Source organism: Talaromyces proteolyticus, assembly GCF_021365285.1.
Source record: "Talaromyces proteolyticus strain PMI_201 chromosome Unknown BGW36scaffold_12, whole genome shotgun sequence".
In the NCBI taxonomy this organism is placed as follows: domain Eukaryota; kingdom Fungi; phylum Ascomycota; class Eurotiomycetes; order Eurotiales; family Trichocomaceae; genus Talaromyces; species Talaromyces proteolyticus.
This window is the reverse complement of record NW_025764288.1, coordinates 1298213-1321043: the sequence shown is the minus strand read 5'-3', so window position 1 is coordinate 1321043 and position 22831 is coordinate 1298213. Positions and strand designations below refer to the sequence as shown.

At 47.3% G+C, this 22831-nt stretch overlaps 7 protein-coding genes across 7 annotated transcripts; 4 read left to right on the top strand and 3 right to left on the bottom strand.

The window, feature by feature from the left end:
- Nucleotides 1–2260: 2260 nt before the first annotated feature.
- On the bottom strand, nucleotides 2261–3243 carry BGW36DRAFT_54658 (uncharacterized protein). The gene has a single exon (XM_046222413.1). The coding sequence runs from the start codon at nucleotides 2945–2947 to the stop codon at nucleotides 2366–2368; it is 582 nt and encodes a 193-aa protein (XP_046067668.1). The 5' UTR covers nucleotides 2948–3243; the 3' UTR covers nucleotides 2261–2365.
- Nucleotides 3244–4528: 1285 nt separating this feature from the next.
- Nucleotides 4529–7363, top strand: BGW36DRAFT_304828 (uncharacterized protein; the record flags this gene model as incomplete). The annotated part of the gene is made up of 1 exon (XM_046212009.1): nucleotides 4529–7363. One exon carries the CDS (start codon nucleotides 4529–4531, stop codon nucleotides 7361–7363), a length of 2835 nt encoding a protein of 944 aa, XP_046067667.1.
- A 1767-nt stretch (nucleotides 7364–9130) lies between these two features.
- On the top strand, nucleotides 9131–10179 carry BGW36DRAFT_400825 (putative isoflavone reductase family protein CipA; the record flags this gene model as incomplete). Its single annotated transcript, XM_046218673.1, has 3 exons — nucleotides 9131–9166; nucleotides 9216–9466; nucleotides 9561–10179. The coding sequence occupies 3 exons, from the start codon at nucleotides 9131–9133 to the stop codon at nucleotides 10177–10179; spliced, it is 906 nt and encodes a 301-aa protein (XP_046067666.1).
- A 348-nt stretch (nucleotides 10180–10527) lies between these two features.
- Nucleotides 10528–11482, bottom strand: BGW36DRAFT_388605 (uncharacterized protein). The gene has a single exon (XM_046217242.1). It carries the CDS (start codon nucleotides 11459–11461, stop codon nucleotides 10616–10618), a length of 846 nt encoding a protein of 281 aa, XP_046067665.1. The 5' UTR covers nucleotides 11462–11482; the 3' UTR covers nucleotides 10528–10615.
- A 1147-nt stretch (nucleotides 11483–12629) lies between these two features.
- BGW36DRAFT_305745 (putative mitochondrial serine protease Pim1) lies at nucleotides 12630–16099 on the bottom strand (the record flags this gene model as incomplete). The annotated part of the gene is made up of 3 exons (XM_046212097.1): nucleotides 12630–12797; nucleotides 12853–13070; nucleotides 13138–16099. The coding sequence occupies 3 exons, from the start codon at nucleotides 16097–16099 to the stop codon at nucleotides 12630–12632; spliced, it is 3348 nt and encodes a 1115-aa protein (XP_046067664.1).
- Nucleotides 16100–16394: 295 nt separating this feature from the next.
- Nucleotides 16395–18243, top strand: BGW36DRAFT_54604 (putative mitochondrial DnaJ chaperone). The gene is made up of 2 exons (XM_046222411.1): nucleotides 16395–16738; nucleotides 16806–18243. The coding sequence occupies exons 1-2, from the start codon at nucleotides 16535–16537 to the stop codon at nucleotides 18045–18047; spliced, it is 1446 nt and encodes a 481-aa protein (XP_046067663.1). The 5' UTR covers nucleotides 16395–16534; the 3' UTR covers nucleotides 18048–18243.
- Nucleotides 18244–19007: 764 nt separating this feature from the next.
- Nucleotides 19008–22807, top strand: BGW36DRAFT_54606 (putative signal transduction protein BroA). Its single transcript, XM_046222412.1, has 3 exons — nucleotides 19008–19633; nucleotides 19695–21291; nucleotides 21353–22807. The coding sequence occupies exons 1-3, from the start codon at nucleotides 19356–19358 to the stop codon at nucleotides 22460–22462; spliced, it is 2985 nt and encodes a 994-aa protein (XP_046067662.1). The 5' UTR covers nucleotides 19008–19355; the 3' UTR covers nucleotides 22463–22807.
- Nucleotides 22808–22831: the final 24 nt, after the last annotated feature.

The window sequence follows — 22831 nt, the reverse complement described above, 5'->3', positions numbered from 1 at the left end:
TCTAGAACCACGACACAAGGGAAATTCATACCTATGCGCCACGCTAGATGGTGTGCATTGCGCATATAAACAGATCTGCATATAACGCATATAAACGAGATATCAACTAGAAAAAGCAAGCTATTCCATTCGGACACATTACACTATCAATACTAGTATAAAATCCCAAACATATGCAGTTTCATGATGTCCTCTATGTCGGTTGAAGGAAATATGCATGTCATCATCAAAAGTTTGTTGTTTGTTGGTTGCCTTGCTGGTTCCACAAATGATGTTCTTCTCTATCGGAGAATAATACCCTGTGGGAACCCGTAATCTCGTATTGCCGGCCTTTATTGTGTCATCATCTTTTCTTGCTGATTGTATACTATGCCGGTAATGCCCAAGATGAAGTGAAGCGAGACGGCTCGGGCTCGGGCATCAATTTCTCGTTCGCTCGGGTAAGGCTGGCAGTTAGTTAGTGTATGCACACCGTGTGTGATTCGTAGCCCTATGATTCTGCTCGAGACGGAAGTGTAAGGAATTGGTCTCTCGGATTTTGTTTTCTTGTCATATTGCTTGGTCGAGGGAAGTGAGGCTCTGCCTGTGCCTTCACTGATGGATATAGATCGACCAACCAGTGTGGCAGTGAAAGAAAATACCACTTGTTCTCTCTTTCAGTTTTCATGGGCTAATTTCAGCTTACTTAAATTTAATTATAATAATATAACGAAAGAAAAAAGCTCCATAGTAATCAAGGTAGTGAATAGGGAAAAAACGTATTAGACACTTCCAGAATGAGAACCTGCGTACCTGGACGTTACAAAAGAAACCTAGTAAGAATATCTTCAAGATAAGTAATTTAGTGGAATTGACAAGCAGCTTGTTCTAGTCAATATGTATTCAATCATTTCCGCAACTAATTACAATAATCTACCGCTAACCAACTCCGTATAAGACTCCCTCGGCCTTGAGGATCGAAAATAAGAGTATAGCCCTACTTATCCCGATCTTCTATACTAGAATATGTCGGTTTCAAGCTAAAACCGTCTAAAACGACTGAAGCGCATTCCTACAATCCGTCCGATCGGGCCATTGGCAGCCGACATGCATATTGCTCGGCAATTGGAAGCATCACTTTTATCGAAAGGAACAGCGAGCAGAAGCTTATTTCCGTTTTGAGATGTGTACATTTGTGGATTTTACTGGAAATAGAGAAGGGGATGCTATTGCGAGCTTCTTGCGTTTCTCACAACCACATATGTACATACGACAATGTGACATACGTGCATATATATATCACCAGAGGGAGAGTCTGTAAAGGTATCTGTATTTTCCCGGACACAATTCCTTATTTCGGGAACTTGTCTACCCATGTAGCTATTGCGATCGCTAGCTTTTGAATATGGTCTCGATCATGCTTAAGATTTTGAACATAAAATGGGTTTGTTGCATGAACCGCTAGCTATTCCATAGTGGATACTATAGACGTGTCGTTAGTTCGCATAAATCTGCCAGCAAGCAGAAAGAGTAATAGGCAAATTCGAAGATGTCTGATAATTGATCCATAAACACGTAGAATGAGACGTCCAGTAGAGGCAGCTTGACATGATTGAACCATTCCACTGCTTGATATTCTCTTGTAGAACATTCGAGTTGTGACCATACGCAAATGCTTGCTAATATACTTGTAATTATGTATGTAATTGTGTCTAAACCCTACAAAACACACGGACCTCATTTGTCACCAACCACTTCAATTAATCAGCCTTGGTGCACTTGTACTTGAGTATAGGTTCAATGTTACTTCCGCCAACATTCTAGTGTGCCGGCGGAACCCGCGTAAGAGAAAGCCTGGAAGCGGGAGGGGCCGTTGTGCGTCGGGCCGAGGCCGTCCTAGTACGTATATTTATTTTCTATATTCTTTTCAATCATATAATTTATGGACTCCATTGACCATATATGTATGGACGTATCGGAAATATACTGGCACGATCCGAGAACTTGTAGCTGGATGACCAGCATCGACTCAATTCATCTTGCGCCTAGAAATTCATGTGATATTTACTTCCATGCAAATGTTGTTCGACAGACCGACATCGGTCTCTCCGTCCAGTCAGGCCCTGTGACTGGCTCCTTGAACTTTGCCCCAAGGCTTGAGCGCCCCGACGTATAGCCTCTTTTCTAGTTCTTTGTGCGTGCAAGTTCTGCTGCGGGGCTTCCGGAGACTATAAAGGTGATATCACAGCGTACTAAACAGCCAACTAACTTAGGTCCTGCAAAGAGGGGGGAGAACAGCCAGTCCCAGTGCGATGCCCGCAAGTAGCAAACTAGACGGTGCCCCAGTTAATTGGAGCCACGCATGAGACTAGCGCAGCACGTTGCATCAGCGACTAGAAGGGCAGCAGTGTCCTGTAGGGGAGAAGATCGGGGCACTAGATTGGTCTCTTTGCTTTTTCCTTGACCTTATTTTTCTGCTATGTTTTTTATAGGTATCTTTTGTCAGTTTACTGGTAAATTTTATTAGTAGCAAGACTGTATAGGGCCGAAGATAATTACTGTGAAAAACGGTGAGCGAAAATGTCAGGGAGCCATTTCGGGCCAAGAAGCAATAATCAGCAATTTCCGGGTGCAACAGGGTGAGAATGCACCAGATGGGGCAGATAGAGCCATTATTAATTAATATTGAACAAGCATTGCGATGTATTACTACTATTGTTGTTCTAGGGCCCTTCTTTCGCAGTTGGACTATTGAATTAGCGAGCAAGCTCACATCCTCGGACAGAACAGACATCTTTCCATTCGCCCATGTACGGGATGTACGGGATGTATGGATCAATGACATCGGTTGTTCATTAATCACTAGTAAGCGCGCCGTTGAGGTTGCATACTCGTATGTCCAGGGTGCATGGAAGATTAATTGAGCGTAAAGGCATGTCCGTATCAGTACGACTCGATACAATATCATTTGTTACTGGGTTGCAGCCACAAAATAGAACCATTCTCTGGTGTGTCCCTGTGCGAACTGTTTATCAGATAGATCCAATCATTGCTTGCCATGCCTGGCTCTTGCTCAATGGCCACGTCGAGTGCGAAGATCACCATCCACTTGCATGTGTAGGAATGATGTAGAGTTAGAAGTAGTAAACTACCAATGCATCTTTAGTAGATGGATTCTTTCAATCAAAGCCTTGATTTTTTCCTTCCTGCTTCCTGCTTTCTGCTGATTTTCTTCTTTTCTTTCTCTTTCTCTTCCTCCTACGCAACGACATACTACATTTAAACCCGGGAATATTACTGCGGTATTAAATACTCATAGTCTCAGACTGATTAAATTAAATCCCGCGGCACAGCCTAGACTCAACCGATTATTACAATGGCATCGGCCAGCCTATGACACCAACCCCCTGGTCAGGCCGCCGTGCAGCACGGGCTTGGATTTTTTCAAGAAGAACAAAAGAACAACGCGCCTTCTAAGCCTCAAAAAAACTCGGTAGCACGGAGTATCATCACAACAATTGTCAATAACCAATATTGTGATTTCTTTTTTTCCCAACGTAGCTGACATCAATAACGATCACACATCAACTGTCCCGATTCTGTCGAGGCTTGCGACTAACGACTAATATACCAAGCTCGGATCAATTGCTGCCTTGTGGTGACTTGTCTTGGAAGCCAAAAAAAATAAAACTCGTTCCTGACCCGAATTAGCGGTCAGCTTTGTCGTCCATACACAAAAAAATCATCACCCTTTTTATCCAGCTGCGTGAAAAAATTTTCCTGCATCGTGAAGTCATTGTCTTCGATTTGCTGCAAACAGAAAAGGGCTGCAATCGATTTGTGCGGTGCGACTTTGCAGCCATCCATTTCTGCCCTACATCGACGCTTCTAGTGTCGTTTCATTGCATTTCTCCATGCAATTGATTCACAGAGCCTTTCAGCCGCCGGGTATCGTTGGCCTCTAGCACTACGTTTCTTGTTCGTTTGATTCTCTAATATCACTTTTAATATCTTTCTTCGCGGTGTCACGCCGCTACACAGAACGGACACGTCGGATCGAGCTCCGATTTTCAGCGGAGGCTCGCAGCCTATAGTTACTCGTGCGGCAACATCAGCAATAATAATACCAACAATATCAACATTTGCACATACTAGCGAGGCGGGAGCTGTGCAGCCTCCAAAGCCGGTAACTTATTATAGACGCCGCGTCTTGCTCTAAGCTTGGTCTGGTCTACCTACCGTACCCCTCCTCCTCCGCCTCCCACTTCTCTCTCTGCTCTTACCCCTTGCGCCTCCACTCGTCCTCATTGGGGGTGGCCAAGGGGTGACTGGCTGACTGACGGACTGACTGGGTACTCTCTGACGACGCCAGGCTTTGCTTTTGACGCGTCCTTCCCGGATCTTCCCACCAGCTCCTCTCTTGCCGCCGGGCGAGGACTGCGCCATTCTTATGGACTGGAGCTGTTGATCCTGCCGATTGTCCAGGTCCCTCGTGCGCGCCGGCGGACGCGTTTGCACCTCCAATTTAATTCCTGGACAGTCGAGCTTCATGGCTATCACCATCCGCGACAGTTCCATCGGGAGTTCTCATCGGCTTTTCTTCACTGCCCTCCGCGAACCCGAACAAATGCCTCCGTCGCCGACACCCAACCCCAAGTTGAGCATGTGGCAGCGATTGGGATTAGGAAGATGGCTTCATCACCGAGACGATACCTCCGGCGCAAGCTCCCCCACCACCGACCACCCTCACCAGCACCCGCGCAGTGGTCCCCTCTCCCGCCGCATCACCCGCAAGGTTGGTGTTGGCCTCCCGCGACCCGCGACGTTTCGACGACAGAATTCGGAACAACGAGACCGTCTGGCTCCAACAGAGCTTGAACCACGGCGAACCCAGTCGGCGGACCGCCGGCGGACCCTGAGTGTGCAGCGAACCCAGTCACCACCCCCCGCAGCTATCGCAAGAGTTTCTGCTCCGGAGGTTGGGACATGGGCCGATCAAGCCTCTGCTGCCTTGACGCTGACTGACACCAACTCAGCCCATGAAGACTTGCGAGACACGTCGACCTTGTCACAGGTGGATTCTGGCCCTTATCACCGCGACGATTTTGCCAGACAACCGGAACACTTTGAAGAGCCATTGGACTTGGAATTGGAAAAGAAATGGATATTGAATTTGAGCATGCACTTTCGAGATAAGTCGGAACGCGAGAAGTTCTTTGTAACATATGCCGAAAAACCCAATCGCTGGCGGCGAGTGACAATATCGTGCGATTATCGCGGTGCTGTGCCGGATTCATTAGAGGGGGACTTGAAGGAATTACATTATCAAAGGGACAAGAGCGCTCGCATCTACGAGTCAATCCGAGAATCGCTCCCGGAAATCCAGTTCTACGACACAGTGACGAACCTCAGGCTTGAAACGAGTGACGGCCGCTTACATGTGCATGTGACGGAAGATGTGAATGAAATAATCCCGTATCCGCCCATTACGAGTGTTGGGCATTTGAGGTGTCGTTTGATTCCAGAATACAAGTTATCGTTTGATGCTCATTTGTCTGGATTTGTTTACAAAGTTCAGTTGGACGGTAAGGCTTACATTAAAAAAGAGATACCTGGCCCAGACACTGTCGACGAGTTTCTTTATGAAATAAACGCGCTCCACGGATTATCGGGTTCGAAAAGCGTTATTCAATTCGAGGGCATCATCGTCGATGACCACCGTGAGAGAGTAAAGGGTCTACTAATCAGTTTCGCTGAACAGGGCGCGTTAGTGGATGTACTGTATGACTTCCGTGGCCAGTTGACCCTCGGGCGGAGAGAACGCTGGGCACGCCAAATTGTCCAGGGACTTTGCGAGATCCACGAAGCTGGCTATGTTCAAGGGGATTTCACACTATCCAACATTGTCATTGATGGAGACGACAATGCGAAAATCATCGATATCAACCGAAGAGGATGCCCGGTAGGATGGGAGCCACCGGAGATTGCAGCAAAGATTGAGAGCAACCAGAGGATTTCTATGTATATTGGTGTTAAATCGGACCTTTTCCAGCTTGGAATGACTTTATGGGCACTCGCAATGGAGGAGGATGAGCCAGAACGCCAGCCTCGCCCACTGTTCATTCCCGTCGATGCTAAAATCCCGGATTATTACAGGAGAGTCATTGCTCATTGCCTCAGCGATCAGCCACGAGATCGGTTATCTGCCAAGGAGCTTCTTTACATGTTTCCAATGAATCCAGACCTGCAGCCTGGATATTCCCCACTACCTCACTGGATCGCCCCTGGATCAGTCCCGACTAGCCCGCCATATTATAGCCCTCTACCTCCACCAATATCTGACCGCAGTGTTTGCCTAGATGATGATCATGATTCAGACCGCCCGAATGTTATTTATGTAACTCCAGCCGGGGTTGATGAGCAGGAAATAGATTATCCTCCACGTGGCCGTCGATCGTCCACCATGCATGCTCTTCCTCCTAGTGACTACCAGACGTCGACATATCTTCCTTCCAGTGCTTCTCCTAACATAGATGGACGTCGTTCTGTCTCACACAGCGATTTTGAGCTTTATCGAACCGCATCTCCCGATATAAGACTTGAGCCCCGTTTTGAGGAAGTGGAATATAATGGAACTCAGTATTTGGTTAACCCAGATGGGTTCTCAGCGGAAGAGTTTGAGGCACTTCGAGAAAATATACAAGAACCTCACGACTCGCAAGAACTGCACAGTGCACATAGTTCAGGTCTGAGCCGGGTAGTTGTGCCGTCATCTACTGGAGACATCTCTAAAGAAGCCGAGGTTGAACGAGATGCAAATATGGACTCGCAGATTTTGGAGTCAAAACACGAAGGAAAAGAGAGTGTCGGCCAGCTCCAGAATAGTGCACTTCTGGGTGATATAGCCGGCATAGGTGGTCATCCATCGTTCTCACTAGAATGCCAAAATGAACCCGGACTCTCAATATCCGGTACACTTCCGCCACCTGCGACCAAATCACCCTCCACAAAGCCCTCCTTGGAATTGGATGCTTTCATTCAAAGTCCGCCTATGATTGACCTTGACTCCCCTCGCATGTCTGTGGTAGTGCCTGAAACTAAAGAACCCCCTATCACCGAGAGAGAAATCCCGCACTGTCCTTCTGAAGGCGAGGGAACCTCGGAAATTTCACTCTTCAGCTCTCGGCTTCCTATTAATCCAGCGCTTACACAGGCATCCCCATCACCACCAACAACAACTCTCAAAAGCGAGATCCCACCGAACCCACCAGCTCGAACATCATTCCTCCTTGACTCTATTCTACCCATCAACCCTGCCTCTTCGATGACCTGGCTCGACGGCTCAAATCTTGTGAACTCTCTACCAACACACATATCTACCTGACAGTCTGGCAGCAGACTGTTCTTTCTCCCCACTGCATACAATATTCTTCCTTCCATTCCCGGACGGTGCGCGATACGATACCCATTTTAATAAAATTGTATCTTGCATTGTAGCTTGCATTGTACCTCACGGCTTTTGTTCTGTTCTGGGCGCCTCTCAAATCATTTAAATCATATTCGGCAACGAAATCTTCGACTCATGATTGATTGGATTGTTTGTTTCGGTTGCTGTCATTTCTCTTCACATGGCATAACAGTTGCGCATTACTCATGGAGTTTTGATTCGAGTGGTCTGTCTTCTTTATTCTTTTGTCTTGGAGTATGGAAATCCTTTTGCATCGTTTTGTTGTCAATAGGATGGGAGGAAAAGGAATAGCAATCATTATTGCATTTGAATGAGTTCTCTGTTTGCGCATTTCGCTGTCAACTCACCTATCTTTCGAATTGAATTAACAATCAGGGAATAACTATTGGCGCTTCGGGATCTTATTTCAACAAATCGACGGTGTTCATATGCCTATTCAGGCCTTTACATGTTACCCTATATTCGTGCGACATTTTGAGCTGTTTGGTTCTGCCAAATTCCTTTTCTCAGTCTTGTCTTTATCTCCATGGTTTTTTCACTTATATATAGCATTGGCTTCTATCCCTCATCATTTTCATTTGGCCTTATGATTTAACGATTTTACTTTGATACCGGAGTTTTGCTTTACGCGGATTTGGTGGTGTTTTAACGCATTTCATTTGATTTGATTTTGTTTTTTGGCATTCTCATTCTGTTCCTGGTTCTCAACTCCCTGGACCTGCGTGCTTGTTGTTTGTTTACTGGTAGGTGGTTTAGGGATATAGATTGTTTTAGTATAAGAGGCTTTTATCTTTCTTATTCAATATGATAATCTTCTACTCTCTTTATTTGGCTGTATGAATGGAGGAATCATCGTGGCTGTAGCACACCAACATAACCCTAACCCTAAGGCCCGATGTTCCGAGCCTTAGATTACGTATACCTGCTTGGCTCTATCCAACCTCGTTTCCATCGCAGCGACTAATTCCTGCTTTGACGATTTTGACGACGCTCTCCTTTTGGCAGTACTTTAACAATATTATCATTTTGGCCACTTTCCATCAGATTGGAGAATTACCAGGCTGGATGGACGCTCAACGATTCCGGTAATCCAATTCTTGACGACCGGCCAGATTCGTCTCCAGATTGTGACTGTCCTGGAGCTTTCCACGAGCTCATCTTTATAACAGTTGCTTTGATTTCGTGTTGCGTGAGTGGTTCTGTTGGCTGTGTATCCACCGATGCTTCCTCCTGGATCTCATTCCTTTCCACCCGCCCAACCCAACAATCGTGGGAAGGACGGAGATAATATCCGGGTTTAGTTCGGAGTCCGGTGGTATTTCTCGCCAACGTGAAAGGCAGAGAGCTATGCATCCCAGGGTATATTCATTTTAAGCCGGAATAAGAGCAAATCCGAAAAGCATTTTTTATTACTTTGCTTCTCTATTCTCGATCCCCGGTGATGTCCGTTCCAAGCTCCAAGTCAAAGCCGCTCACCACCAAACCCTGTGTATTCAGAGTGTCTAAATAAGTGTTGAACTTATCCCACCAAGCTAAAAAGGCTGCGGCCTTGATAGCTCTAGTATTATGGTGCATATTCAGGGTATTTAAACAGGAGCCAATTCCTGCGGTTATCGTTCGCTATTTCCCCTTAACAATCTTCTCTTCAAACGCAATACTGCAAATACTCCTGTCAAAAAGAAAATGTCACATACAATCAAGAATGTGGCTCTTGCCGGGGTAAGGACAAAATGAAAACACTACATTGTCTAAGCTGACAAGCTGTTAGGCTAGTGGAAATGTCGGAGCTCAGGTACTCAGTGCATTACTCGATCTCGAGTTCAATGTAACGGTGCTTAGTCGCAATTCCAAACCCTTCCCGACCGCTGCTCGCGTGAAAGTTGTTGACTTCACTTCGGTGAAGTCATTATCTGCTGCTCTCGCTGGACAGGACGCAGTCATCGATACTACTTTCTCGCCCGATGTTGAAACACCACTCCGACTTATTGATGCGGCAGCCGAGGCTGGGGTTTATCGTTTGTCCGTGAGCCCGTCATCAATTTTATAATAAGTTATATATATATATGTATGTATGTATGTCTTTGGCTAATACCCTGTTTCCGCTCGCTATCAGTATCACCAGCGACTTTGGACTCGACCCTGACCTACCAGGTGTTCATGATATGCCTGTTTTCGCCCGAAAGAAAGCTTCTTATGAGGCCGTGAAGAGACAAGCGGCTGATAACCGCTTGACGTACACGCTGCTAGCTTGTGGTGCATTCCTTGATTGGAGTCTCTCCTCTGGGTTTTCCGGTCTGGGCTTTCAAGAGAAGAAAGCTTTCATCTTTGGCGATGGAAACAACGTTGTTCCATGGACGACGTTAGAGGATGTTGGCAGAGCAACTGCGAGCGTGCTTTTGCATCCACAAGAAACTCTGAACCGCCCGGTCTATATTCACTCTGTATTCATGTCACAGAACCAAATTCTCGACGCAACAAAAGAGGTTTTGGGGAACGAGGGGTGGGAAACAACATACAACGATATGGAACCTCTTTTGGAAAATGCGTTGGCGGATCTTAAGACTGGGAACATTAGTGCCTCAACTTTTGAAGTCCAAATACAGTACTGCCTAGCTACTAGAGCGCTTGCACACCCCTGGGCAAGAGACGATAACCCCCTATTGGGACTGAAAGACTGGGATCTAGCGAAGGTTAAAAGGCTGATTGAGACGATCGCCCACAAAGAAGGTTGAAGTGAATAATTCGAAAGATGGATGATCTGGTGGGGATATTGGGAGGTTGATATGTCGGACCATGTATTTGTGCTGCCTAGAGAATTCAATCTGTTCAGTGTCATTGTGAGACCTCTAAGAATCATGTATGAATTGTACCCTATCCTATTAGTATTTAAGCTTTACTCATGTGTCACTTGATAATGGGTTTCAATATCGGACTGGCACTATATAAATATGCTTACAAATATCAATATATTTTCATAGGACTCGAATATAGAATCTTGGTTGTAGGGCTAAAAGATCAAGTGATTAATTAATAATAAATATAGAATATTCTATAAATCAGCTATCTCAGAGCTACAGAGCAGAATATTAACATAAATATATACAATATACAATGTACTTAGTTTGGATACACACGACATTTGCACTTGACGGTGCCATTGTGGTCATCCTAGCACAATTTGACCTGACCCAAGCCCCGTGCCGAGTTGATCAACCTATCCAGCAACCATGTAATGTTCAACCAGCTTGCCCAGTGCACTGACGGAGCAAAAGCCCCGTGCCAGATGACACCCCTAGCCCCGCCGAGGATGTCCTTGACCAGCTTTCCGGCGAGCACATCGACGTTCATGGCCTGGCGCTGGTGGTCCATCCTCTCCTTCCACGCCGCGTCCTGGACACCGTGATAGTACGACGTCTCGGGCAGGTCCATGGGACCACCGGGTTTACCGAACATGGGCGTGTCGACAGAACCGCATATGGACGTCACGACGCGCACGCCCAGTGGCTCGAACTCGACTCGCAGGGTTTCTGACATGCGAGCCACGGCCGACTTGGAACTGGCGAAAATGCCTGCCCACACCATGTTCAGGGCACCGTCAATGGAGCTCTGGTTGAAGACAACTCCTTTGGCCTCGATAAGCAGGGGAGCAAACACCTGGACCATGACTAGAGGGCCCCAGACGTTGACATCGTACAGCCTCTTCGCTTCGGCGACATCGGTGTCAAGCAGTGGGCTATTGAATTCGACGCCGGCGTTGTTAACTAGGACATCGAGCCTCCCGCCCGTGCGTTTTGCGACTATCTCCTTACAATGTACGATGGACTTTGGGACGGTCACGTCCAGCTCGAGGATCTCGATGTCGCTTAGCTCGGCGAGGTCGGCCGTCTTAGGCGGATTGCGTGCCGTGGCGAAGACGTAGAACCCTCGCTGCTGAAAGTTTTTGGCCATGGCCCAGCCGATGCCACCGGTGCTGCAGCCCGTAATCAAGACCGTCTTATTCTGCACGGTTGCCATATTGTAGCGGTTGTTGGTGTGGAGGGCGACAGTAATAATAATAAGCGGAAGCTTCAATCTTGCACACCAGCTGATGGGATTTTGTCCAACATTTTGAAGGGAGAGCTGGATCGTTATTTGTAAGGACGAGGATATCCCTTCTCTCGGATTTACTTGCTAGTAAAAGGCCAATAACCAACATTGAATAAGGGTAATATAACTTATACCGGCAATGGTGCTAGGGTAGCTAGACTCCTCGGCTTTATTGATGAAGGTCCGAAAGTCCGAATACGCTGAATTGGGGAAAGGGGAACAGCAACTCGAGTAATCAGACCCGTATTTTCTGTTATTAATCGAATTATACAGTTCCCGGATGTAACAAGTTTCCATTTGTCTGTACTGATTAAAGACAGAGTTGCCTTGAATGACATGTTCTGTTTTGGCATATCCCTTGACGTTTACTCAGTGAGTGCTCGACGAGTGGTTAGCATGGATCAGCGAGCAATGTCTTATTGATCATTTTATGTGACGTAAATGCGGCAAGAAGTGGTGATGACCTAACAGAGGCAGCTGCTCATCTCTTTTTACGTATATGGTACATATGTAGTGACACTGTAGCACACCGCATGCATATTGATGTTATAAGATTGTTCGATTGATTTTCTTTTTTCAGAGTGGAGAAGCGATTTCTTCCATATAATTTCCGAGCTGATGAAAAGCTCTTCTATCTTCCACCACAGCATTCCTTCATCCGTCTTTCCCTATGCTTTTCGATGTTCTTATAGTACATGTACATGGTAGGAAAACTCGAGAATTATATCCATGCTTCTCCTTTCACACGACAAGGTTGTCTGGTGCAAGGCGACGACATCGATATGAAAAGCGACCAAGAAGGAAAATCTAAGCACAAACCAAAAATAAAGCAAAAGTAAGAACTCCGGGCAATGCACATTCCTCATTATGAAAGGAAGAACACGCTCTTTTCTCTCTGAATGCGAAACTTTCAATCAACAGGGACCGAAACAGATAAGATGAAGAAAAAGGGGATTGTTGAGACAAACGCACTGAGACAACTCGTAATATATGTAAATATATACATACTCAAGCAGGAGAGAAAGCAGTCGATACATTACAAATAACAGATGAACAGATATGAGGTTTGACCTTGATAGATCGAGAAGAAGATTAACTACTCATCATCGTCGTGTTTCTTCTTTTGTTGTTCTGCATCGGTCGGTTTGGTGAGTTGCGACTTCCAGACCTGGTTGGCTGTTTCCTTGTCTAGGTCGGCGAATACAATGTTGAACACGTCCGAATACCAATTGACCGCATGTCCATCGATACCTTCTTTAATATTCTATGGCGGCGTTGATTAATACTTTTTCTATCATAGTGTTTCAGAATATGCTTACCTCTGGTAGTTCTAGCCAATCAGACATGTTATCTGCTGGGAAGAGAATTTTCTTGGCTCCTGCGCGACGAGCAGCAACAGTCTTCTCGCGAAGCCCTCCAATACGAAGCACTTTTCCAGTCACAGTTAATTCGCCCGTCATGGCGATTGTGGGGTCAAGAGAATGGTTAAATGCTAGAGAAAGAAGAGAGGTAGCCATTGTGATACCAGCAGATGGACCTAAGACAGTTAGAACTCAGTTACAAAAAGCAAGGAATCGAAAAAGGTGGAGTAGATGTTGTCATACCGTCTTTTTGCACAGCACCTTCAGGGCAGTGAAGATGTACTCGGGCTTTCTCAAAGAACTTATTCTCAGGGAAATCCTTGGCCATGATGGATTTGGCGAAAGAGTATGCAATCTGGGTGGATTCCTTCATGACATTCATCAGATTACCAGTGGTCTCAAAGCCAGGCCGCGAATCATATGTGAGCGCATTCTCGAGAATAGACTCAACGTAGAGGGCGGCGCCACCCATGCTTGTCCATGCCAAACCCATGGTGACACCTGGTGGGAAAGTGTCGTAGAGACGATCTGACGTGAAGACTGGAGGGCCCACAAAATCTTTCAGTGAGTCTTTGCTGATACTGACATGGACACTTTCGGGCACCTTCAGCGCAACGCGTGGAACCTCAGTTCTAGCCTTTTCAGGCTCAATTAAGACATCCTGAGGATCGATATTCTCTTTGTCGGTCTCTTCCTTCGCATTTTTTCCTTCTTCCGTCAATGCCTGCTCCTCTGATAAGACGTCTTCGCCAATATCCTGAACAATCTTCAAAGCAGCTTTGCGATAGACCTTTTCAATTTGTTTCTTTAAATTTCGGACACCGCTTTCACGGCAGTATGACTTGATCAACTCTTCGATAGATTCTCGCTCTAGATTGACATCGATATCCTTCAATCCACTAAGTTCTTTGGCAGCAGGAGCAAGATACTTTTCAGCGATGGCCATCTTCTCATCAGAAACATAACCAGACAACTCAATGATTTCCATACGATCCAGCAACGGTCGTGGGATCGTATCGGTGACATTCGCCGTGCAGACAAACAATACCTTGGATAGATCAACTGGGATATCCATGTAATGATCAAGGAAAGATGAGTTCTGTTCCGGATCAAGCAGTTCAAGGAGAGCGGAAGATGGGTCACCCTGATGACCACGTCCAATCTTATCGACTTCATCGATAAGTATAAGAGGGTTTTCAGTTTGGCACTTCTTCAAAGCCTGAATAATGCGCCCGGGAAGTGCCCCGACATAAGTTCGTCGATGACCCTTGATTTCAGCAACATCTGTTAAACCTCCTACAGAAAACCTATAGTATTGTCTGTTGAGAGCACGAGCAATCGATTTTCCAATACTGGTCTTTCCCACACCAGGTGGACCGACCAAGCAAAGAATCTTGCCCTCTACTGACCCGCGTAGTTTACCAACGGCAATGAATTCAAGAATTCTGTCCTTGACATCCTTCAAACCATAATGATCCTCGTCTAGCACGGACATCGCGTTCTTGATGCCAAAATTCTCCACACTCTTCTGGCCCCATGGTATTTGTGTAAGCCAATCAAGATAGTTTCGAGTGACATTAAATTCAGAGGCGGCGGGCTCCAGGTGAGCTAGTTTGTTTAGTTCCTCGTCGAAGACCTTCTTGACAGCTTCGGGCATAGCTAACTTCTCAGCCTTTTCTTTGAATTTCTCGACAAGCTTGTCCTTGCCATCGGATTCGATGCCGAGTTCCCTTTTAATCCCTTTCATCTGCTCCATCAGCCAGTACTCCCGCTGTCTTTTTTGGATCTTAGCCTCGACGTCTTTCGAAATCTTTGATTGTAGTTGCGCATTTATCAATTCCTTCTTTAGAACAACAAGCGCTTTGGGAAGTCTATCTTCCACGTTCATTGACTCTAAGACTTCTTGCATTTCCTGCGCTTCACCGGCCGAGACCGCAGCAGCAAAGTCAGCCAATTTGCCAGGCTCATCGCCAAGATTACCGGGAAAGTGATCCGTGGCAAAAGCCGATATTTGATCTCGGAAAAGTGGGTTCAATTGAACGATTTCCTTGCAAACATTGACGATTTCGCTGGTGACCGCTCGAATAATCGGACTTTTCTTGTCAACGGGATCTTCCGAGAGATTTTCGACATTGGCCAGGGTGACTGGATATTTGCGCAAGAAAGCAGTCGGCTCATAATGATTCGGTCCCTTCCATATTTGATCGGCAGACGCCTCTTCGAAGCTCGCGACCACATCTCCCCGCTTTTCCGTTGGGGTCTTTGTCGTCGCCTGCTCGACAATACCAGTTCGTGCTGGATCGTTCGGGGCCAGCAAAGACGACATTTTAATCCTTCGATGAGGGTACAGGACCGCCGTCAAGCCTTCATCTGACTTGATCGGATACACAGAGGTAATTTGTGCAAATACTCCAACATCGTGAACATCATCCAAATTTTCAATTACATCACCATCAGCGTCATCATTCTTAAAGAGAAAAGCCCCGACGTATGGCTGTCCGCGTTTCAACATGTCTTGTATAGCCGCGGCGACGTTCGGGTCTCGAATGGTAATCGCCTTGTAAAATCCTGGAAACAATGGACGTCGCGCAATCGGAATAGCCATCACTTGTGGGTACACATCTGGAACAAAGGGCTTTTGCAAGGCCTTTTCCCCCCTCTTCCCCTTCTTGCTGCCATCATCGCTGCCACCGCTCGGCTTCGAGTCCGTACCACCACCGGAAACCGGAATGGGGGAGGGCGAGTTGGAATCGGATTTATTTTCTCGAGCTTTTCGCTGAGATTCAGCATTCGAGCTCTTTTTGGCGTCTTCCACTGTCCCTTGGTCTTCTTTCTCTGTATTCGGTTTTTCTTTCCGTCGACTAGGCGCATCTGAAGCTTGAGAGGAGCTTTGTTTATCCGCCGCATCGCCAGACTTTCGTCGAGTTTCTGTGGGTTTGTTCGTTGTTTTCCCTTCCTTATTTTCATCATTATTTTCCACTTCGTCAGGCGTGTCTTCCGGGGTTTGCGGCTTGTCTTTTGGCCGAATGGAGCTTGATGAGAAAGACCGAGGAGTGGCGATTGACGATCTCACTAGCGTTGTCTCATTATATGGTAATCGTACATTCGCATATATATGAATCGGAGGCGGCGATGACCTATGAACCACATAGCGTGGCGCACGATGGAGTGCAGCTCTCCATGATATAACCTGGCCTCGAAGCATGCTATATGAAGCTTTGCGAATCAAGCAGGGAACCGGCCGTTCCCACAAGCTTGAAGGGAATCGCCGAGTCTGAATATATTAAAGGAAGAAAAACGCGAGCAATGAAGGCAATAAGGGGTACCTGAGAGAGGAAGAGATGAATGTCGAGGAACTCGTGCGTGCTCGGCAGACTTGCCAGCGGTCTGTCTGATAAATCAATATGCTCTTACCTCCGAAAGTCGGGGAACCTCTGAGATCATCGCGGCGATTAGTTCTTCCGGGTTCCGCGATGTGCTCGGGAAACTTTTCAACAAGACTTCCTCTAGCTTCGTAAACAGCTCGCAACGTCAGAGCGACGACCGCAATTTCGAGATATTCATCCAAGGAGGTACAAGTCGACTGTATACTACACCATTACGCTCTTCTCTGTTTGCAAGTGTGTGAAGAGGGAGCGAGATGGGCGCAACACCCGCGGGACTGCCTAAGGCAGTTGCTCTTCCTACAAGAATACTTATCAGAGCGCCGCGATCATGTACGGGGAATAGTCATGGTCTTTCCCAGCAGTTCAATACTCGCTCCTTTCATAATCAGCGATCTTCGTCTCCTCCCAGCCGGCCTTTCAATGGACCGCAATCATTCAACAATACCTTACGGACGAGGGTGAGTTCCTTTTATCTCTCTCTTTCGATTTATGCTAGGTAGCTAACTATTCTGATAAAATTTATAGAAATTCCATACCTCTGCTACGCTCCAGGCAATGAAAGATCCGTACAGTGTTTTGGGAGTCGGCAAAGATGCGTCTGCGGGAGAAATCAAAAAAGCTTATTACGGGATGGCCAAGAAATATCATCCGGATACAAACAAGGAGCCTGGGGCCAAGGACAAATTTGCAGAAGCCCAATCCGCATACGAACTTCTTTCTGATACTAAGAAGAAAGAGACATATGATCGTTATGGTTCTGCAGCCTTCGACCAGGGTGGAGGATTCGATCCGCACGCAGCTGCTGGGGGAAATCCGTTCGCTGGCGCCGGCGGCTTTCACGGCTTCGGCAGCGGCTTTCCTGGAGGATTTGCTGGTGATATCAACTTTGAAGATTTATTTGGCGCGTTTACTGGAGGGGCTCGACGGGGTGGAAAGCGGCGCGCTTCGCCGCATGAATCTATTCTCGTAGGAGAGGATATCGAGGTCCAGACCAATATATCATTTATGGAAGCAGCGAAGGGAGCTGGAAAGGATATTTTTATCACACCGCTTTCGCAGTGCAACACCTGTTCTGGAAGTGGTCTCAAAAAGGGCGCCAAAAGAACGCAATGTAAGTCGTGCAATGGTTCAGGCACTCGGGTGCATTTTATGCAAGGCGGGTTCCAACTGGCCAGTACATGTGATGCCTGCAACGGTTCTGGGATGGTTACTCCTCGTGGATCCGACTGTGGCACGTGTAATGGTCAAGGTGTGGTTCGAGATCGTCGAACTGTTCATGTTGATATACCCGGAGGTGTGGAGGATGGTATGAGACTCCGAGTCGCTGGCGAAGGTGACTCCCCTCCAACAGGCTCAGCGGATGCTGGTATTCGAACACAGCGTGGAGACCTCTATGTTTCTATTCGTGTTGCACCAGATCACCGCTTCAGTCGTTCCGGCTCAGATATCCTCTACACCGCATCTCTTCCCTTAACCACCGCTTTACTGGGAGGAGAAGCCACGGTACCGACTCTTGATGGTGAAGTAAAGGTCAAGGTCGCTACAGGCACAGGTACGGGCGACCGGATCACCCTTCCAGGAATGGGAATGCGAAAACTGGGTGGCCGGGGTCGCGGCCTGAGCTCGTCTGGCGACCTGCGCGTCGAATTCAAGGTCCAAATGCCGAGATATCTGAGTGAGAACCAGAGGACGATCCTCGAAGTCCTTGCTGATGAGATGGGCGACAAGACAGCGAAGCGTGTCATGAACGTTGGCAAGGACAAGTAAGTTTCGATTCTCTACCGACGGTCAATCCGAAACGACTAACAATCCGCAAGTAACGCGCCACCTGGTTCTGGTTCTGACTCGACTGGATCGTCTGGTGATAGTCACAAATCCGAAGGCTTTCTTAAATCCGCATGGCATCGTCTCACGAGCCAACACAAAGCAGCTGAGGGCAACAACAAACCATCCGAATCCCCAAAGAAGAACGGCCCGGCATCCGACCAAGAGGAGCCTAAAAGGGCATCGGGGTCTAGCTGAACTGCGCTTTGCCTCATGTGCAGGTTCGTCTATGCCATATTTCCATCTATTTATCATATCTTTCTTTTTCCGCTGCACAAAATTGGTCTTACTCATAGCGCTGGCGAGTTGGTGTTGGCTTTCACCAGGAGGGCGTCTTAATTTATTCGTCCTGCTGTCGCTTCTGTACAGGTCGACGGCTTTTGAAATGTATCATAGTTATTAGATAGGCGGAGACACCGCGAGTTCTGTTGTACATTAGTAGCATCGGAAAAATCTCCCACCTTTTGCTTCACAAGCTCGTGCGATTGGCCTGTAAATATATGGAACGTCCTAAAGACACTTCCTCTCGTCCCATCCTCTGGCAAAGGATGCATTTCGAAGCGCGGAAACCTCTTGGCAGTCGAGAACAGACCACAGAACCATTGTAGACAATCATTTGGAGTGGCCTCCAGAGCCCGAGCCCGTCCTTGCGCATTGGTTGGTGCAATCCAGGGGCGTGACGGCGGCTCCCTAGGTGCAGCGCAGCAGCCAACCACAGCGTCTATCGCTACATTCCCTGTGTCTCGACCTGCAGGCGCCTATGCCGAAAAACGTGAAGATTTATCGTCAGTTAAACTGCCTGCTTCTGGGGTCTGGTCTAGCTTCTTCACACTATCGCCGTTCGGGTTCGCCTCCTTGAGTCCTTGCACTAGGATGATATTAGTAGTCTTCCAGCAGCAGCACCGTGATAGCGCCTGCTGACTTAAATTGCTTGGGCTCTCGCTTCACCTCTGCCATCATCGATCAGTCGCCAGTCAGCTTTGACTAGAAGCAGACACTGTAGAGTGAAACGGGACCGTGTCAGGCAGCAGAATTGTCGTTCTTTGGGACTCTCTGGCAGTGATTGTATGCGCTGGGTGGGCAGTGGGCACCGATAAAGCAAGTCGCTCACAACCCCACAGCCCGTCCCGCGCCTGTCTGGCCACCTACCTGCCTGACGTCGTCAACACCGCAACTGCCACCGTCAGCCCTCTTCTGCTCTCCACGTTCATCGACTTGCGATAGGAGCTTCTGCTCCTATCTACTTTCACCATGGTCCAGTCACCGATGATTTCGTGTCCGCTCAAGCAGACCAGCGAGATTGACTGGATCCAGCCGCTCAAGGATTACATTCGATCTGCTTACGGCGATGACCCAGAGCGATACCACGAAGAATGCGCGACCTTGAACCGCTTGCGTCAGGATATGCGCGGTGCAGGCAAGGATAGTGCATCAGGGAGGGATCTTTTATATCGATACTATGGGCAGCTCGAGCTGTTGGACCTTCGGTTTCCAGTTGACGAGAACCACATCAAGATATCGTTTATATGGTGACTCCTCCTCTCGGCTTTATTGTGCTTTGCAAGGCTAACAAACTGGCATGATAAATAGGTTTGATGCGTTCACCAACAAGTCCACCTCCCAATTTTCCCTCGCTTTCGAGAAAGCGTCCATTCTATTCAACATTTCAGCCGTACTTTCTTGTCATGCCGCAAACCAGAACCGCGCCGACGACACCGGGCTAAAGACAGCATATCATTCTTTCCAGGCATCGGCCGGCATGTTTACATATATCAATGAGAATTTCTTACACGCTCCTTCGACCGATCTGAGTCGCACAACTGTCAAGGCTCTTATCAGCATCACCCTCGCACAGGCGCAAGAGGTATTCCTGGAGAAACAAACTACGGATGGCAAAAAACCCGCCTTTCTCGCAAAGCTCGCTAGTCAAGCAGGGTATCTATATTCGCAGGCTATTGATACAGCGCAAGAGTATGTTGGCAAAAACATATTTGATAAAACCTGGGTTTCGATGCTACAGGCTAAAGCATCACACTTGGCCTCGGTCGCGAGCTACTATCAGGCAATGGCTGATGCGGAAAGCAATTCTCACGGAGTCGCTATTGCGAGGTTGCAGCTCGCTGAAAAGTTATCTGCTACTGCTGCAACCTGGGCCAAGTCCTTTCCATCAACAATACCCGCAAGCTCCAACCTCGCTGCAGATGCTGGGACTACTATAGCAGAGCTGATAAAAAAACATCAAACAACAGTTCAAGAAACAGTAGCTTCGATGATTAAAGACAATGACTTTATTTATCACCAGCCTGTTCCAAACGAAGCTGGTCTATCAGCCGTTGCCAAGTTACCCGCCGCCAAAGCTATACCAGTCAGCGAACTATACCAAGGACAAGATATCCAGCGAATTATTGGGCCTGACATTTTCCAGAAACTGGTTCCGATGTCAGTTACAGAGTCGGCAAGTTTGTATGATGAGGAAAAGGCCAAATTGATTCGAGCAGAGACGGAGAGAGTGGAGACAGCCAATGGGGAAATGGCAGCTAGCCTAGACTACCTCAAGCTTCCGGCTAGCTTGAATATCTTGAAGGGTGGAATGGACCAGGAGGTGACGGTAGATGAAGAGTTTCGGAAATGGTGTACAGAAATGGCAGGTCACCAAGGATTTCACAAGACAATCGATGAGCTCCAAGAGAACAAGGCGATAGTTATTGATATGCTAGGCCAATGCACAAGGCAATTGGATATGGAGGAAAGTGTGTGCGAGAAGATGCGGTCAAAATACGGTGCAGATTGGACCCAGCAGCCCAGTTCTCGGCTTACTGCTACGCTTCGAAGCGACATCAGGAGTTTACGGGACACCACAAGTGAGGCAAGTGCAAGTGATACCCAATTGAATGCGACCCTGAAACAATACGAGGCCGACTTCGACGAAATGCGGTCAGCAGGAGAGACAGACGAGGCTGATGTTTTATACCAACGTGCAATGATCAAAGCCGGTTCAAAGCAAAAGTCTTCCCGTAATGGTCAAACAACACCGTATTCTCCTAGTGAAGGAACCTTGCTGGATGAGGTCGACGATGAAGTGAGCATGACTGTCGCGGAACAGATTGCTAAAGTGGAGGACTTGCTGAAGAAACTCAACCTTGTAAAACGAGAACGATCACAGGTGTTGAAAGACCTGAAAGAGAAGGCAAGTTTGGTCAAAAAATCGGTAGATGGATGTCTCACTGTCTTAACTAACTATTTATTAGATTCATGAGGATGATATCACCAATGTTCTTATTCTCAACAAGAAAAGTTTAGGTACCGGACAGGAACAACAACTGTTCCAGACTGAACTAGAAAAGTTCCGAGCCTATCAGAATCGGATCATCAAGTCTAACCATAGCCAAACCTCATTGATGAAAGACCTCACCAAAACTTATGGTGATCTTCTGCAAGATAAACGAGTTCGATCAGAGCAATCAAAGTATGAAACGATAACTCGACAGCGAAATACCGTAATGGCGCGTTATAATAAAATCTACACAGCTTTCAAAGACCTGATTTCCGGTGTTTCTCAAGCACAAAATTTCTACGATGAAATGAGAGATACCGTGGAGAATTTGCGAAAGAATGTTGAAACGTTTGTCAGCAATCGCCGGTCGGAGGGGGCTCAGTTGCTCAACCAAATAGAACAAGATAAAGTCAATAGCGCATCGGGACAGGAAGACCGCGAAAGAGAGAAGCTCAGGCAGTTGATGGAGCGTCTGTCAACGGAACCCGCTGTACCATCAACCTCACCAACCAAACAACAACGGCCGGTGCCATCGTCCAAGGCTTCCAGTGGCACAAGATCACCCCCTGTTCCCTCACCTCACTATCCCTCTACCACACCTGCAGCACCTCCCCCTTCACAGTCACCGGCTCCTTACGGGCAGTACATGCCGCAAACAGCGATGGCCGGATATTACGCGCCGTCATTCCAACAAGGCGCTGCAACACCTCTATCGGGAGGTTATAACCCAATGGCATATCCTTACCAAACACCCGTATCGCCGCCCCCGAACCAAGCATATTATCATCCAGGAACATCCAGCACACCGGTTCCCTATTCTGGGTACCCCCCAAGCACTGGCACCCCTCATCCTCCCGCGCCTTCTCATACTCCTCAATTCATCCCTCCCGGTTACATACCACCCCCTCCTCCCCCACGTCCGTCAGAAACCCAATATCCACAATCAACGGGTCCGTACCCGTCCGGCCCCGGTGGGTATGCTCAAGTCAGGCCCTATGGTGCCAGTCAACATCACCATAAAAACTCTCAATCGGGACCCTCTCCAGGCAATGATCCATGGGCTGGCCTTAACGCATGGAAATAATTTTTCTCCTACTGAACAGCATGGAAAATAGTAGATTTTTCTTCCTTTCTTTTTATTTGCCTTGTTGGAAATAACCGCAATCATACTTCATCCTAGTATTGTTTCTCGACACCTCATCTCCTGCTTCCCGTCTTGTCTGCTTGATTGATTGCATGGGTCATGCTGTAGTGAGCTGAATTGTCTCATACCCAAATTTAGGGAGAATATAATTTATAAAGTTGGAACAGCCATTGGGTCAGATGTATAGAACCTCTGTCTATTCTAAATCGAACTGCCTATGACATGCCATACGAAAAATAAAGCTGAAACACGGAATAGCTCAGGTCAAATTTGACCAGGTTGTATTACATCTACATATTGCACGTAACG

What these genes read in the sequence shown, in the direction of transcription:
- BGW36DRAFT_54658 (XM_046222413.1), bottom strand. Translation starts at nt 2,947, where the DNA reads ATGATATTGTATCGAGTCGTACTGATACGGACATGCCTTTACGCTCAA.
- BGW36DRAFT_388605 (XM_046217242.1), bottom strand. Translation starts at nt 11,461, where the DNA reads ATGGCAACCGTGCAGAATAAGACGGTCTTGATTACGGGCTGCAGCACC.
- BGW36DRAFT_54604 (XM_046222411.1), top strand. Translation starts at nt 16,535, where the DNA reads ATGGGCGCAACACCCGCGGGACTGCCTAAGGCAGTTGCTCTTCCTACA. An exon ending in ACAATACCTTACGGACGAGG is followed by an intron (nt 16,739 to 16,805) that starts GTGAGTTCCTTT and finishes TAAAATTTATAG; the next exon opens with AAATTCCATACCTCTGCTAC.
- BGW36DRAFT_54606 (XM_046222412.1), top strand. Translation starts at nt 19,356, where the DNA reads ATGGTCCAGTCACCGATGATTTCGTGTCCGCTCAAGCAGACCAGCGAG. An exon ending in ATCAAGATATCGTTTATATG is followed by an intron (nt 19,634 to 19,694) that starts GTGACTCCTCCT and finishes CATGATAAATAG; the next exon opens with GTTTGATGCGTTCACCAACA. An exon ending in TGAAAGACCTGAAAGAGAAG is followed by an intron (nt 21,292 to 21,352) that starts GCAAGTTTGGTC and finishes ACTATTTATTAG; the next exon opens with ATTCATGAGGATGATATCAC.